The sequence below is a fragment of the Rhinolophus hipposideros genome (assembly GCF_964194185.1).
Source record: "Rhinolophus hipposideros genome assembly, chromosome: 13".
In the NCBI taxonomy this organism is placed as follows: Eukaryota; Metazoa; Chordata; class Mammalia; order Chiroptera; family Rhinolophidae; genus Rhinolophus; species Rhinolophus hipposideros.
Window position 1 is genome coordinate 6,139,546 of NC_138059.1, and position 12,381 is coordinate 6,151,926.

At 50.9% G+C, this 12,381-nt stretch overlaps 1 protein-coding gene across 2 annotated transcripts in view; it reads right to left on the minus strand.

Annotated features, from left to right (window-relative positions):
• Positions 1–1,359: 1,359 nt before the first annotated feature.
• Positions 1,360–12,381, minus strand: part of CCN4 (cellular communication network factor 4) — a gene marked incomplete at its 5' end in the record, with an annotated part of 31,803 nt that continues 20,781 nt past the window's right edge. For both annotated transcript variants that reach the window (XM_081070903.1, XM_081070904.1), the window contains 3 exons: positions 1,360–4,192; positions 5,916–6,109; positions 9,450–9,710. In XM_081070903.1, the coding sequence (XP_080927029.1) occupies positions 3,893–4,192; positions 5,916–6,109; positions 9,450–9,710 (755 nt within the window). In that variant the 3' untranslated portion in view covers positions 1,360–3,892. The remainder of the gene's footprint in view (positions 4,193–5,915; positions 6,110–9,449; positions 9,711–12,381) is intronic.

The following is a 12,381-nucleotide window of genomic DNA, read 5'->3' on the forward strand; positions in this document are numbered from 1 at the left end:
ATTGCCTCATAATAACTGAAGATACAAGAAAACTCATCAAATTCAGTCAGTCACTTTGCTGATGATTTATTGCTTTAAGGAGACAAGCTATAAACAGGGAACTTGAGCAATGCAAACCCTTCACATTGAACAAACATGTTCATACTACACAAATCATGAGAAAAATGAGGAATGTTGTAAAACATGACAGATTGCCCAAGGGCTATTTTCCCTCTGTTGGGAAATTCCAAGACATTTTTTTTTTGTATGTATTTTTCAGTCACTTACAAAAATGGCAGTAGGAACACTTAAATATTAAGTCACAGTTTGAAAATAGATATACATACATATATAAATATACACACACGTATATGTGCAGATACAGTTGACCATTCTGATGATTCATGAGTCCCAGCTGTGCAGGGTTGCTTATTATCGCCGTTACTGTGGATCAAGATAAGTCCTTTAAAAGCAATGACCTAATTCAATATAATAGTCACAGGCCACATTGCGTAGGTCCCCACAATCCCTATGTAGACATAATACAATGTTAATGAGATCACAGAGAGTCATATCACCTGAGTCGACTTCCTTTGATCACTCTTCAAATCACTTTCAAAGTTAGAACTGCAGCAAAGCTTCTCTTGTACCTTTGGATTTGGGGGACAGGCTAACTGGGCTTAGCATCAGGAGCGATGGCTCAGGTGTCAGACTAACCTTGGTTGGTGATGCTGGTCTACAGTTTACGAGCTGGTAAGATGTTGAGCAAATGAACCTTAGCTGTCTTATCTTTAAAATGGGGAAATAATAATAATGACTTAGATAAGCTATGGCAATAAAGCACTGAGCACAGGCCTGGCACACATTAAGTGTCCATAAAATGCTTCCGATAAGGCTTCGCAAGAAGGAGTGAATTGGCAGATTCGGATCTCCCAACCTCTCTCCCACACCAGAGAAATCCATTCTAGGCACTCACGTGACTTTCTTCACCAAAGGTTCACTGACCCTGAGTGTACCTTTCCCTCATCCCAGAACATGGAGTTACAAGGGACTAGGGAGGCAATCTATCTGACCAACTCGATGCCCCCCACCACTGTGACCCTCCAATGGGGGTCACTCACGCTTTGCCTGGAGGCCTCCCCAAGAGCAGGGCAGAGTGGAATACTCTGGGATTTGGGCTTTGGCTTTTTTTGGCTGATTTCTCAGCCTCTCGGAGTCTCAGATTTTCCATTTACAAAAGAGAGCTTTACTCAAAATCGCTATGATCATTAGTAAGATAATTTAAAATATAGCATAGTGGTTGGCCCCAAGTAACCACTCGATAATGGGACTTTTTTTTTCTTTTTTCTTTTCGTCATGATTGTTATTCTTATTGTTATTGGAGTGGGTCATCCCACTGCAGGGTAATTCTGACTGCTTCCTTACATTGGGCCCAAATTTTCGTCCTCATGAATTCAGCACATGGATCTGAGTCTTTCCCTCTGGGACCTGCATAGGACAGGTCCATTTCTAGAAACAAATACTAACTGGGACATTGTGGCCATCCCATCCCATCCATTCCCAGGACGGTCCCCAATTCCTCCAACTAGGATTCCTATGCTCTTAGAAGCTCTGTTCAGTTTCCCAAATCGGGATGTCGTTCAGTAGGAACCTGGCTCTTGGGTTTCCTCTGAATTTCAAGTGGGGCCAGTAATCATGTAGACCTCGTCATTTGTAGATGGCAAGTGATGTCACTCTAAGAAAATCCAACACGGTCCACACAGACTAATACAAGAGATTATTCATGGGGTAAATTCTCTTCACACAGAATTCTTGTTTTATTTTGTTTCCAATAAAAACATACATTTCTTGAAATAGTGTCTCTTCTCCTATGGCACTTACGGTAAGACTCAGCTGATAAAAATTAGATTCTTTGGAAGAAGAGAGCTTCTGAATAAAAGTAGGAGCACATACACACTTTCTTTTATTCCTCAGATCCGTATTGAGCAGCACCGTGTGCCTTGCACTGAGCCAGACATTCAGGAAGTCACAGAAAATGCAGGCGTGTGCCTGTCCTTTGTTTCCTGGTTAGGAATCCCTTCTGCACACCACACAGAATCCCTTAGGAATAACTGCCCATCATTCAGTATGCAGTGTTGGGTAAACAAAACTGTCTTTTAAATGCATGGTGAGCACTGCTTCTGCTTTGAAGGAGAGGGTGATCTACATGAGATTCATGGATTTTTGTCTACGCCATATTTTTTTGGATGCTGAGGCCACTAAATTATCTGGAAGTCTTGTAAAAGGAGCTAGAGAGACAGTTAAAAAAAGAGCAGAAAATGAGAGCAAAGGGTGCCTTATTCTGACATGTTTTCCTGCTCTGACATGTCTGGAAGCTTTAAAAGTAGGGGGGAAAATATCAAGTCAGTCAAACCTACATTTGAATCCTGACTCCTTCACTTACCAGCTGGGTGACTTTGGTCCAATTTTCTTACCGATCTGAGCTTCGATTTCACATTTGTAAGACAGAAATAATAATGGGCACTTCTCAACAAGATCGTGAAGTTTCCATGAGCTAGAGTGGGGGAAGCACTGAGAACATGGCACATAGAAGGTACTAAATAAAAGCATTACAACAGTACATTTATATTTTACTAATAAAATAAATACTAGCCTCATTTCCACGAATGACAACCTTGTCTTCCTTTTAGCATCACCCCCTTCGGCTTTTAATCCCTGTTAAATATATTTCCATTTCTAAACAACTAGTAAACCTCTGTCTTCACACCAAAACTGGGTTGTTTGGGTCAGCAGACCCGAAGTCTGTGACATGGGTCACTGAAGCGGAACAAGACCTCATATCCTGGGTCCAGTGACCCTTGCCACCCCAGGCAGATGCAGACGGACCCGCTTCTTGGTTTGACCCACACCCAGCCTGGACGTCTTGGTCATTTCAGGTGGGTCTGCTTGGGCTGCAGTCGGGGCCCCTTAAATGCAGAGCAATGTCCCAGAACACCACTCTCAGGAGTCAGACAGGCTCTCCCAGGGATTCTACCAACTCCCGTGAGCCCCTAAGCAGGGAGAGGATATCAATTTGAGGAAGAGCCTGGCCAATCCCTTGATATCTTGTCGGTCAGCAGCAGATTTGGAGCCATGGTCAGCTGCTCCTTCTGGAAATGGGCTGACCTTGCTCTGTCCCTGGGGTGTGGACTGGGGACTGTTTCATGAACAAGAATGAAATTTATCAAATTGCATTTCTGACTGGAATGAACCCAATGTGTATGTACTCTTCACAGTGCAGGGGTGGAGAGAAACTTAACTTCCACAACACCTGGATGAGTGGATACAATTTTCCACGAAAAATCAAAACCGAACAACCATTCACCTCCCTTGGCAAATGTTTGGTGACCTTGGGGTGCACACATCTTTGGAATCAGAGATACTTTGGTGTGCTGTGGTCAGAACTGTCTTCTGGAGCACCCAGCAGGACCCAAATAACAGAATGTTCCATTACCCTAAATCCCACCTCTCCTTTTCAATGGATCCAAAGAGCCTTGTGGTTCGGCATCTAAAGAGGGAAGTAGTGATACTGAGTGTCCAGTTGATTCTGTTCCTTGGGACTCGGGCAAGATCCAGCAGGCCTCCCAGTGGCTGGCATGGGCTGGGCGGCTTCGGGCTTGTCCGGAACAGCTGGAGACAGGCATTTGCGTTGGAGTACATGCAGAATCCCGTCTAGGATGGGACCCCTAGTCTGGGACTGAGAGGCACCAGAACGGATCATTTGGGTGGTTAGAGACAGGAAAGGGGACCAAGGGTAATTAGAAATGAGCAGGAAGTGCACAAAAGAAGGTTCGATGGTGGGCCTCAGAGGGTGGCTGCTTGGCAAGCATTGGAGCAGGCCTGAGGCTGCGTTCTGTGTCTGTTCTGTGCCTGCCTAATTGGCAGTTTCTGAGAAGTCAGGGTAGGATTCCAAGTCAGCAAAGATATCGTTGGGGTTCCGACAGCTCAGGCTGCAGAAGCAAGCGTTAATCCATAGGACCTGGCGGGAGAAGCCAGGCCCATCGGGACACTGGAAGGAGACATCGATGGTCTTGGATTTGTAGGGGATACAGCACCTGTTGTCCTTGCAGAGCCCACAGTACTTGGGCCGGTAGGAGCGTGTGCTGACACAGCTGGAGAGGGTAAAATTCACGGGTGCCTCTGGCTGGTACACGGCCAAGCACTTCTTCCCTTCCTGCAGGAAAGGAGCTTTCAGCGGGGACGCTCAAAGGACGAACAACCCCCTTCTTCCCTCTAAGGCCTTAATTGCTCCTTGGTCATTCACCCGATGGGAGCATTCCACCTTACTTTCAGATGTGCAGCACCTTTAAGCTAGGAAGGACCCTCCCCAATACACCGAGACCCAGCCATATTACACAGGTGTAAACTGAGGACCACAGATGGCGCGTGTCATGCTTAAGGGGAACCTCGCAACCTGCATTCCCTTTCCTTCCCGCATTTCTGCCTGGCCACTGCCCAGTCCTCGGTCACACTTTCACCAACACAGGATGCTTTGTAGCTCCTTCAGTCAATCAAGCACCCAGCTAGTTAGTGGAAGAGGCGTCATGGGACTCCATGACTGGGGACGCACTTTCCCCCATCGTCCTCTTCCTCGGTCTCCCACAGCCTCACACACGCCCTTATCATGCAACTTACTCAGCTGGGTTGGTATTATTTACAGGTAGCTGTCTTTCCATTGGGCTGTGGGCTCCCTAAGAGGGGCTCTTGCTGGGTCTCTACAGTCTGATTCAGCAGCTGAGTTATGCAGTATGCATACATAGCAGGCACTTACTAATCCCACTGGACGAGTGGTTCTTGGGGTCTACATGGTACCAGCACCATGTCAGAACTGGGGACAGCAGATCAGGCTCTGTGGGGCCTGAGGCTTATACGGTTGGAGGAGCCATCTTAGGCACATAATTATTGAAGTAAAATTGGGTGGTAATGGTAGGGATTGGGGATGACGAAGGGAGACTTGAATTAGTTTTGAGGTAAACCCATCTCTACCTCAAGGGCACCCTGCATTCACCAAGCTATTTTTCCTGCTGCTGGTAACTGTTCCATTCATGCTTTCATTAAGAGACGTTGCTGGGTACCTACGATCCACCAAGCATAAAGAACACAAAGACTAGTAAGGCAGGGGAGATAATCTGAGAGAAAGAGGAAGCGAGAAGGAGAAGGAGGTGGAAGGAAGGGGACAGGGACAGGGAGCAATGTGTGAATGTGGAAGAAGTGTAGGAAGCTGGGCTGGCTCGTCTACAGGAACCCGGTCTTCAGCACCCCCCAGAAACCATCAGGGCTGAGTTGTTGTTGTTTTAATTGTTTTAAGCGACGCTAGGCATATGGTCAGTCTGAAGGCATCAGCAAGGAGGCCTCACGTGAGGCACATCAAATCCACTTCTAACTCTGAGGAGCAGGGCTCAGTCCGCTGTACCCTCGAGGCTTTATTTTAATGATCTAAGTCAACTCCTCAGAGATGCGAGGAGACTGGCCACAGCCACGTGCAGTCAGCAGCTGACAGGCATTGGGCTCCGGCCATTCCCTGCCCCATTCAGTGCCCCCCTACCACCCAGCATGGCTGTCACGTGGTGCACACAGGTGTGGGCTGCCCCAGGAGCAGAGGGAGAGTGGCAGTCAGCGAGGGGCCCTCAGAATCATCCCAGGAGAGCACTTCTGAGAGTCCCCGGGTTCTCTCCAGAGGGACCTTGATTCCAATAATATGGTCATGACCATCAGTTCCATTGAGTGAGATTCACAACGCAACAAACCGGTGACACACATTATCCAAATAACTTAGGGGGTGGGCTTAATTATTCCCACCTTACCGATGGCCCCGCGAGGGAGTTCAGGAGCCAGGCTCCAAGCCAGGCTTAGCTGTGAAGTCTAAGACGCCTGCCCTGCCTGGGAGGTGGACCCACCTTGATGTGCAAACGGATGTCCACGTCACAGGGCCGGAGGGTGCAGAGGCGGCTCTCCTGCTCAGGCCAGCAGCGGGCGTTGCCATTGGAGATCCGTGTGGAGATTCCCAGGCCACAGCTGGTGGAACAGGGGCTCCACGGGCTCGTGTAGGATATGCAGTTCCCGTGCCAGGGTTCCACCTCGCCCATGGCCGCTGTGGATGGAGACCGGAGTCCCTGTGAGTCTGTAGCCACTGTCATCCCCAATCTCCACCATCACCACACAAGCACAAGGGTTGGGGGCCCTGAAACTCAGCAAAGAGAGAGATGGCAAGTTGGCTTCTAACCAGCGTGGGTCCCCAAGGAGAGAAGGACTTGTTCTGAGCTCCTTATTGGTCTTTGGAGGGAAGACCATCCCTACAGACAAGTGGACTTGAGTTCAAATTCTGCTCCACCACCGACAAGCTGTGTGACCCTAGACAACTCAGTCTCCTTGTTGGCACAATAGCATCTAGCTTGTGGGGCTGGTGTGACAATGAAAGGGTCTAGATAGTGATTAAGCATGTATCAGACATCTATCTGCTAGGTCACAAGACACTGTTCTTGCCGCTGCACAGAATAAGTTTCTCTGGGGGAAGGTCAAAGGGGAGCGTCTACTCCCTAGTACCCAGCATTTCATCTGGCTGATGCTGAGGGCATAGTGGTTAAGGGGACACACAGGCTTCAGAGTCACATAGTCTGGGTTCAACTCTGAGCATGGCCATCTGCAAGTGGGCCTTCCTCCCAGGGCTGTGGAGGGAAAAGATGGGTCACACATGTCTCAGCACTCGAGCTGTCCCTGGTCCCTAGTAAACTCTCAGTAAATGTGAGCTGGTGGGGTTCCTTGACTGTCGGCCAACCGATTCTCAGATGGTCCATTATATATATGTGGAGTGCTCAATGGCTTCCTGAGAAGTGGAAACTAGAACGAGCTAGAGATGGAGGCAGGTGAAAAGGCAGGAAGACAAAGGAAAGATCCCACAGGAAAATGGAACAAGATACATGAGAGACACTGGAAGAGCGAGCCAGTCCCACCCTGACACATGGGCACATAATGCAGTATGTGGGAGAGGAACAGAGGGGGAGAGGTGGGAAGACCCAGGAGAGAGCAAAGAAAGGGAGAGGGAGAAAAAAGGAAGGAAAGGGAGAGAGAGTGCAGGGGACTGAGAAAGGGAGAGAGAAGGAGAGAATGGGGACCGGAGAGAAAAGTGATTAAAATGGTCGGGGGGAGAAAAGAAAAAAATAGGAAAGAAATCTAATAGGATCAGGAGAAGAAAGAGAAAGGGGAAAGATCAGTTCTTGATACCCAGCCCTTCCAGGTTCATAGACGTACAGGGAACATTGATGAATGAAGGAGTGAGAGAAGGGGAGGTTTGAGAGACAGAAGAAAAAAAGGAGAGGCTGGGCCAGGCTGGGATGAGCTGAGCTTCAGTGTGGAGGGAGGGAGACTGTGGGGAGGGATTTGCCTAGGGGGATAAAAGGGCTTTGGTTTCTGGGTCACCTGCTAGGCAGGCAGGAGCTCTGCTTATGTTCAGTCAGAATGGGGTCACTGGGCCACACACAATAAGCAGACAGTCACTGCCACCCCTGCCCCCATGACCCTCTTGTGGGTCTGCCAAGGGGGTTGGTGGTGAGACTGCTGCTGTGTGCCTGCGAGGGGCAGAGCTTTCCGGGCCAAGCCCTGCATCCACAGGGACAGCTTCTTCAGGGGGCTGGCTCCGCCCTTGGGGGGCACCCAAGCCCCATCCAGAGAGGCTCTGCATCCCTGAGCCAGGAGGTGGGGGAAGATTGCGGAACCACTCTCCCTCCTGGGCCTATCAGAACAAGGCTGCACAGGAGGCAGGTCTCTGTCAGGGCTGCTCCTTTACAGCCTGTCCTCCCCTGCTTTCCGGTTTGTTCTTCTCGGAAGCACTTGCTTCACTTGGCTTCTGCAAAGTCTCTGGTCCTGTTTCTAGCCCACCTCTTGGATTTGCCTTTCTCTCCCTCACCTTAAATGGGGTTGCCTAGGCACCACACCAGTGGTTCTCCAGGGGGGATTGTGTCCTCCAGGGCACAATTAGCAATGTCTGGAGGTATGTTTGGTTTTTATGTACTACTTGTGGGGCAGGTGCTATTGGCATCTAGGGGATAAGGGTCAGGGACGCTGCTGCACATCCCACAATGCACAGGGCAGCCCCCATCACAAAGAATTCTCTAGTCAGAATGTTGTCAGTCCAAAGGCCAAGGATGCCTCCTCCATGCAGTCTTCCTGACTTATCTCATGCACTTAGCTTAAAAAAAAAAATGACCACACCCTCAGACACCCAGACTCTATTGCCATCTCTTCACTTCTTCATGTCCACTTGCCTGATAGACACTTTCCTTCTAGAAATATCCTTAGTGCTATCTTCTGTGTCATCAGAGGCTCCTGATTTTCCTCTTCTACCCCCCACTCTCCTTCTGTCGCCCCATCAGCCTCCTCTTCTTCTGTCCACCTCTCAAATGTCAGCCCCCCAGACCTCGGCCCCAGATGCCCTCTGTCTCCCTCTGTCCCTTCTTACACCATCCCACCAGCTCAGCAGCTCAGCTGGATTACTTCCAGACCTCTTCTGCCCCACCTCCCTCCTCCAAAGCTGCCCCTACTGGACGATCCTCTGGGCGATGGATCCCACAGGTGGGGTGCCCAGCCTCAGACTCCACCTGTTTCAAACAACGGAGAGCCCCTCCTCCCCAAACCCACTCCTGCTCTTGTACTCTATCCCAGGTAATGACGAGCAGAAGTCATCTGCCACACTCCATCTCCACATTAAATTGATGCCAAGACCTTTAGTTTTACTCATGCAATAAATGCCTCTTGTACCTGTCCCTTTCTTGCCACCTCTACTCCCACTGCCCTACTTCACATCCCCATTTGCCCACCCATCTATTCATCAATTTGCCCATCCATCCATCCATCCATCCATCCATCCATCCATCCATCCATCCATATGACAAACATTGATTGGTACCTGCTAAGTGTTTGCCATTGGCTAGGCTCCAGTAAACTGTGATGAAACTAGCAGGTCTGTCCCTGCCCTCCCTTGCCAGGGCTCTCTATGACCTGGTTTACCTGGCTGAAGCCTCACCTGTCCCCAATTCTCCACAGTGAAAGAAAGCCATCTCCTCTCTTGGGCCCTCACACCTGCCACTCCTGCCTCTCCTCCCCAGGTACCCACCTGTCCTCCACCTCTCCACCTAACCTCTTAAGTAGGATAATAATGAATCACCTCTGTCTGGCTTTGTTCTTTACAAAGCACTTTCACATTTTACACTCAGAGGATCCCAGAAGACAGGCGGGACAGAGGGTGTCACTTCCCTTCTAACCCTGGGGAAACGGTCTAGAGGGGATGTGACTTTCCCAGGGTCACACAGCTACGTTAGTGAGTGGTGGGCTGGGAGTGGGACTGGGCTTGTGTCAACCACAGGCGGGAGGTCAGAGCTCCTGGAGGGTCCACAACCCGCCCCCAGAGTCCCGCCCACCCCGCCCCTGGCACCCACCTAGGGCGCCCGTGTGGCGTGGCGCCGTCTTGCGCGGCCTCCTGGCATCGTCGTCGCACACCCACTGCTCACAGCAGCGGCCGGGCAGGCTCACCCGCCGCGGGTGTCGGCACCAGAGGCGCGGGGGGCGCACCCGGAGGCACAGCGGCGTGCAGCCCACCGCGCCATCCACGCACGTGCAGTTGTACTTGCAGTTAGGCTGGAAGGACTGGCCGTTGTTGTAGCGCACCCCGTCCAGGACGCAGCCCACGCCGACCATCTCTGCAAACACATGGCAGCTGGTCAGGCCGGGTGGGCCCCGGGACCCCTGCCAGCTCAGCGAGCAAACGCTGGGCAGCTCCTCCCACGGGGGAGGGGCACAGCAAGGGCGAAGGCAGGGCCCAGCCAGTGATGCGGGGTTTGGTGGCCTTGAGCAGAGGGAAGTTCCTTTCAGGGCTGCAGCTGTCACCCGGTACCACCCTCTGCCAAGGTGAGAGGACGTGTCGTGGCTGGGCCAGGAAACCAGGCAGCGAACTCCCTGTCCCATCCCCAGCACGTGGCACAAAGCCTGGTACTGACAAACATCTGCCAGTAGGGTCATGCTTCTGAGGGGGGGGATATGGGAAACCAATCAGAACACTTTGAAACAAGGATCCCATTCATTCCATGCCCATGTGTGGCATGTTCTAGGCGCTGGAGATTCAGTGGTGAAGAAAATAGACAAAGCTATGCCCTCGCAGAGCTTACACTGTAGTGGGAATGACAGAGGAAAGACAAATCACTCACCTGGAATGTTATGGGGACAAGTGTCAGGGAGGAAACTGAAGCAGGAGGGAGAGTTGGTGGGGGTTGGGGTGGGGGTGGGGCAGTTGCAGAGTAAATAAGGTGGGCAGGCAGGGCCTCACTGAGCCAAGATGCTTCAACAAAGTGGGTGGGACATGAGGAGGTGAGCCACCCAGGTGTTGGGGGCGGAGCTTTCCCGCCAGGGAGGGAACTGTATGTGGAAAGGCCTGAGGTGGGAGCAGACCTGGGATGTGGGAGGGGGCAGGGGATGAGGGGAAAGAGGGCTTCCTTGGAGGCTCAGAGGAAGGTGCAAAGCTGTTAGAGCCTAGAACTGTGCCTGACACACAGTAGGTGCTCAATAAGTGACTGCTGACTCAATGATATGAACACAGGAACACTCCCGGTGCTGAGCTGAGAACAGGCTGAAGGGAGGAAAGGCCATCTCAGAAATCCAGTTAGGAGGTAGTGGCGCTTGGACCAGGGTGGCACCCAGGACCATGAGGGGAAGGGCTCAACTTCTGGATGCTTTCGGAAGGAAGAGCTGCTGACCAATGGGAGGGGGGGATGAGAGGAGAAGGGTCAAGAATGACTACCAGTTCTGTGCCCTGAGCTCTAGAGAGAGAGACACTCTGTCCTTAGAGGGATGGGTTTGGGGGTTAGAGGACAGGAGATGCCTGTTGACATCCGAGTGGCCGTGTGGTATTGGTTACACAAGCCTGGAGTTCCAGGAGAGATCGGGGGACGCTGGGCCCAGCCAGCGGTCCCTCCTTTGATGGCATGTCCTGTCCTGAGGACAGTGTGTGGAAATGCAGGCAGAGAGCCCCAGGCAGTAAGGGTGCCCACCCAAGGAAGGCGTTTGGAATCCACAGTCTGCTCATAGGTGCAGCTGATTGCCAGAATTTGCCTGAGGTGGATGTTAATAATAATAAGCCCTGGGAGCTTTGGGCAGGGTGGGGGAACTGGGTGGTGATGCCCGTGACTCGCCCGCTCACCCAGGGCTAGAGGGCGGGCGGGATGGATGATGTGCCTGATGGCTGTGCACGGGCCTGTCAGCGGCCTCTAGTGCCCCCTCCTCATTCACTGTCCAACTAATAGAAGGACCAGCTCCTGGTGAAGCTGGCCGTTTCCTTCACCATCTCCTATCTAATTTCAGGTTTGCAAATCCAGGCCTGGCCCGGTGAGCTTACCTCTTATTAACGAACTTCTGGGAACTCTAGTCACCTTGCTTTGCCATCCAGGCCTTCATTCCCCTCACCCAAACCCCTCGTGGACTGTCAGCTGCATGGGAGCAGGGACAGGGGGTCATGTCTTATTGTAATCTTATTAGTGTATCATCACTGCGTTCACTGTGTGAATGCCTTAATTGATGGATGGATGGATGGATGGATGGATGGATGGATGGATGGGAGGTGGGGTGAGCCCTAATCTTTATTGGGCTTCTACCATGTATCAGATACTTAACATCCCAACCACTCAAAGAGGCAGGCATTCTTTATCGCATTGTCCTTGATGAGGAAAGTGGCACATAAAAGCTTAAGGAGCTGGCCTAACATCATCATACTAGTTAGTTATGGCCTTGGGATGAGAACTTCGTTTGTCTAGCTCCAAACACCACGTGTGAGTTTTCTACTCCCTCCCTCTTCCTCCTGGGGAGCCTGAGCCTGGAGCTCACTGGCCTCTCCTTTGAGGACTTCAACAAGAAAAGGTTAAAACAATGACCCAGAGCAGCCAATCACATCTGAGGCTTTAATGTGTTCCTTTGCCATTCTCAGCAGCCACAGGAGGTTGGTTTGATCAAACTCCTTAAGTGATGTGCCCAGCGTCACGTAGCCGGAAAGGGGCAGAGCCAGGATTCAAAACCCAAGTCTGTCCGCCTGTAAATTTCTCCATCCTTCCAGCAAACCACACTGACCTCAGGCCCGACCCAGCTGCGTTAAATGCAGAGTAGTGTTTGTACAACCAAAATAGCCAAAGAGTATAATTCAGAGGTCACTCTCTGCCCACAGAAGTATTTAGCTTGGCGCACAGAATATTTAAAAAAATCTTTTTTTTTTTTAACGTGTTGCCAACATTTACAAATCATACCCAAATCTGGATTTCTGGATTTTCTTGAAAACTGAGCAGAATGGACACGACCAAGCTCCCTTTTTGGCCTGACAAGGACGGCTGG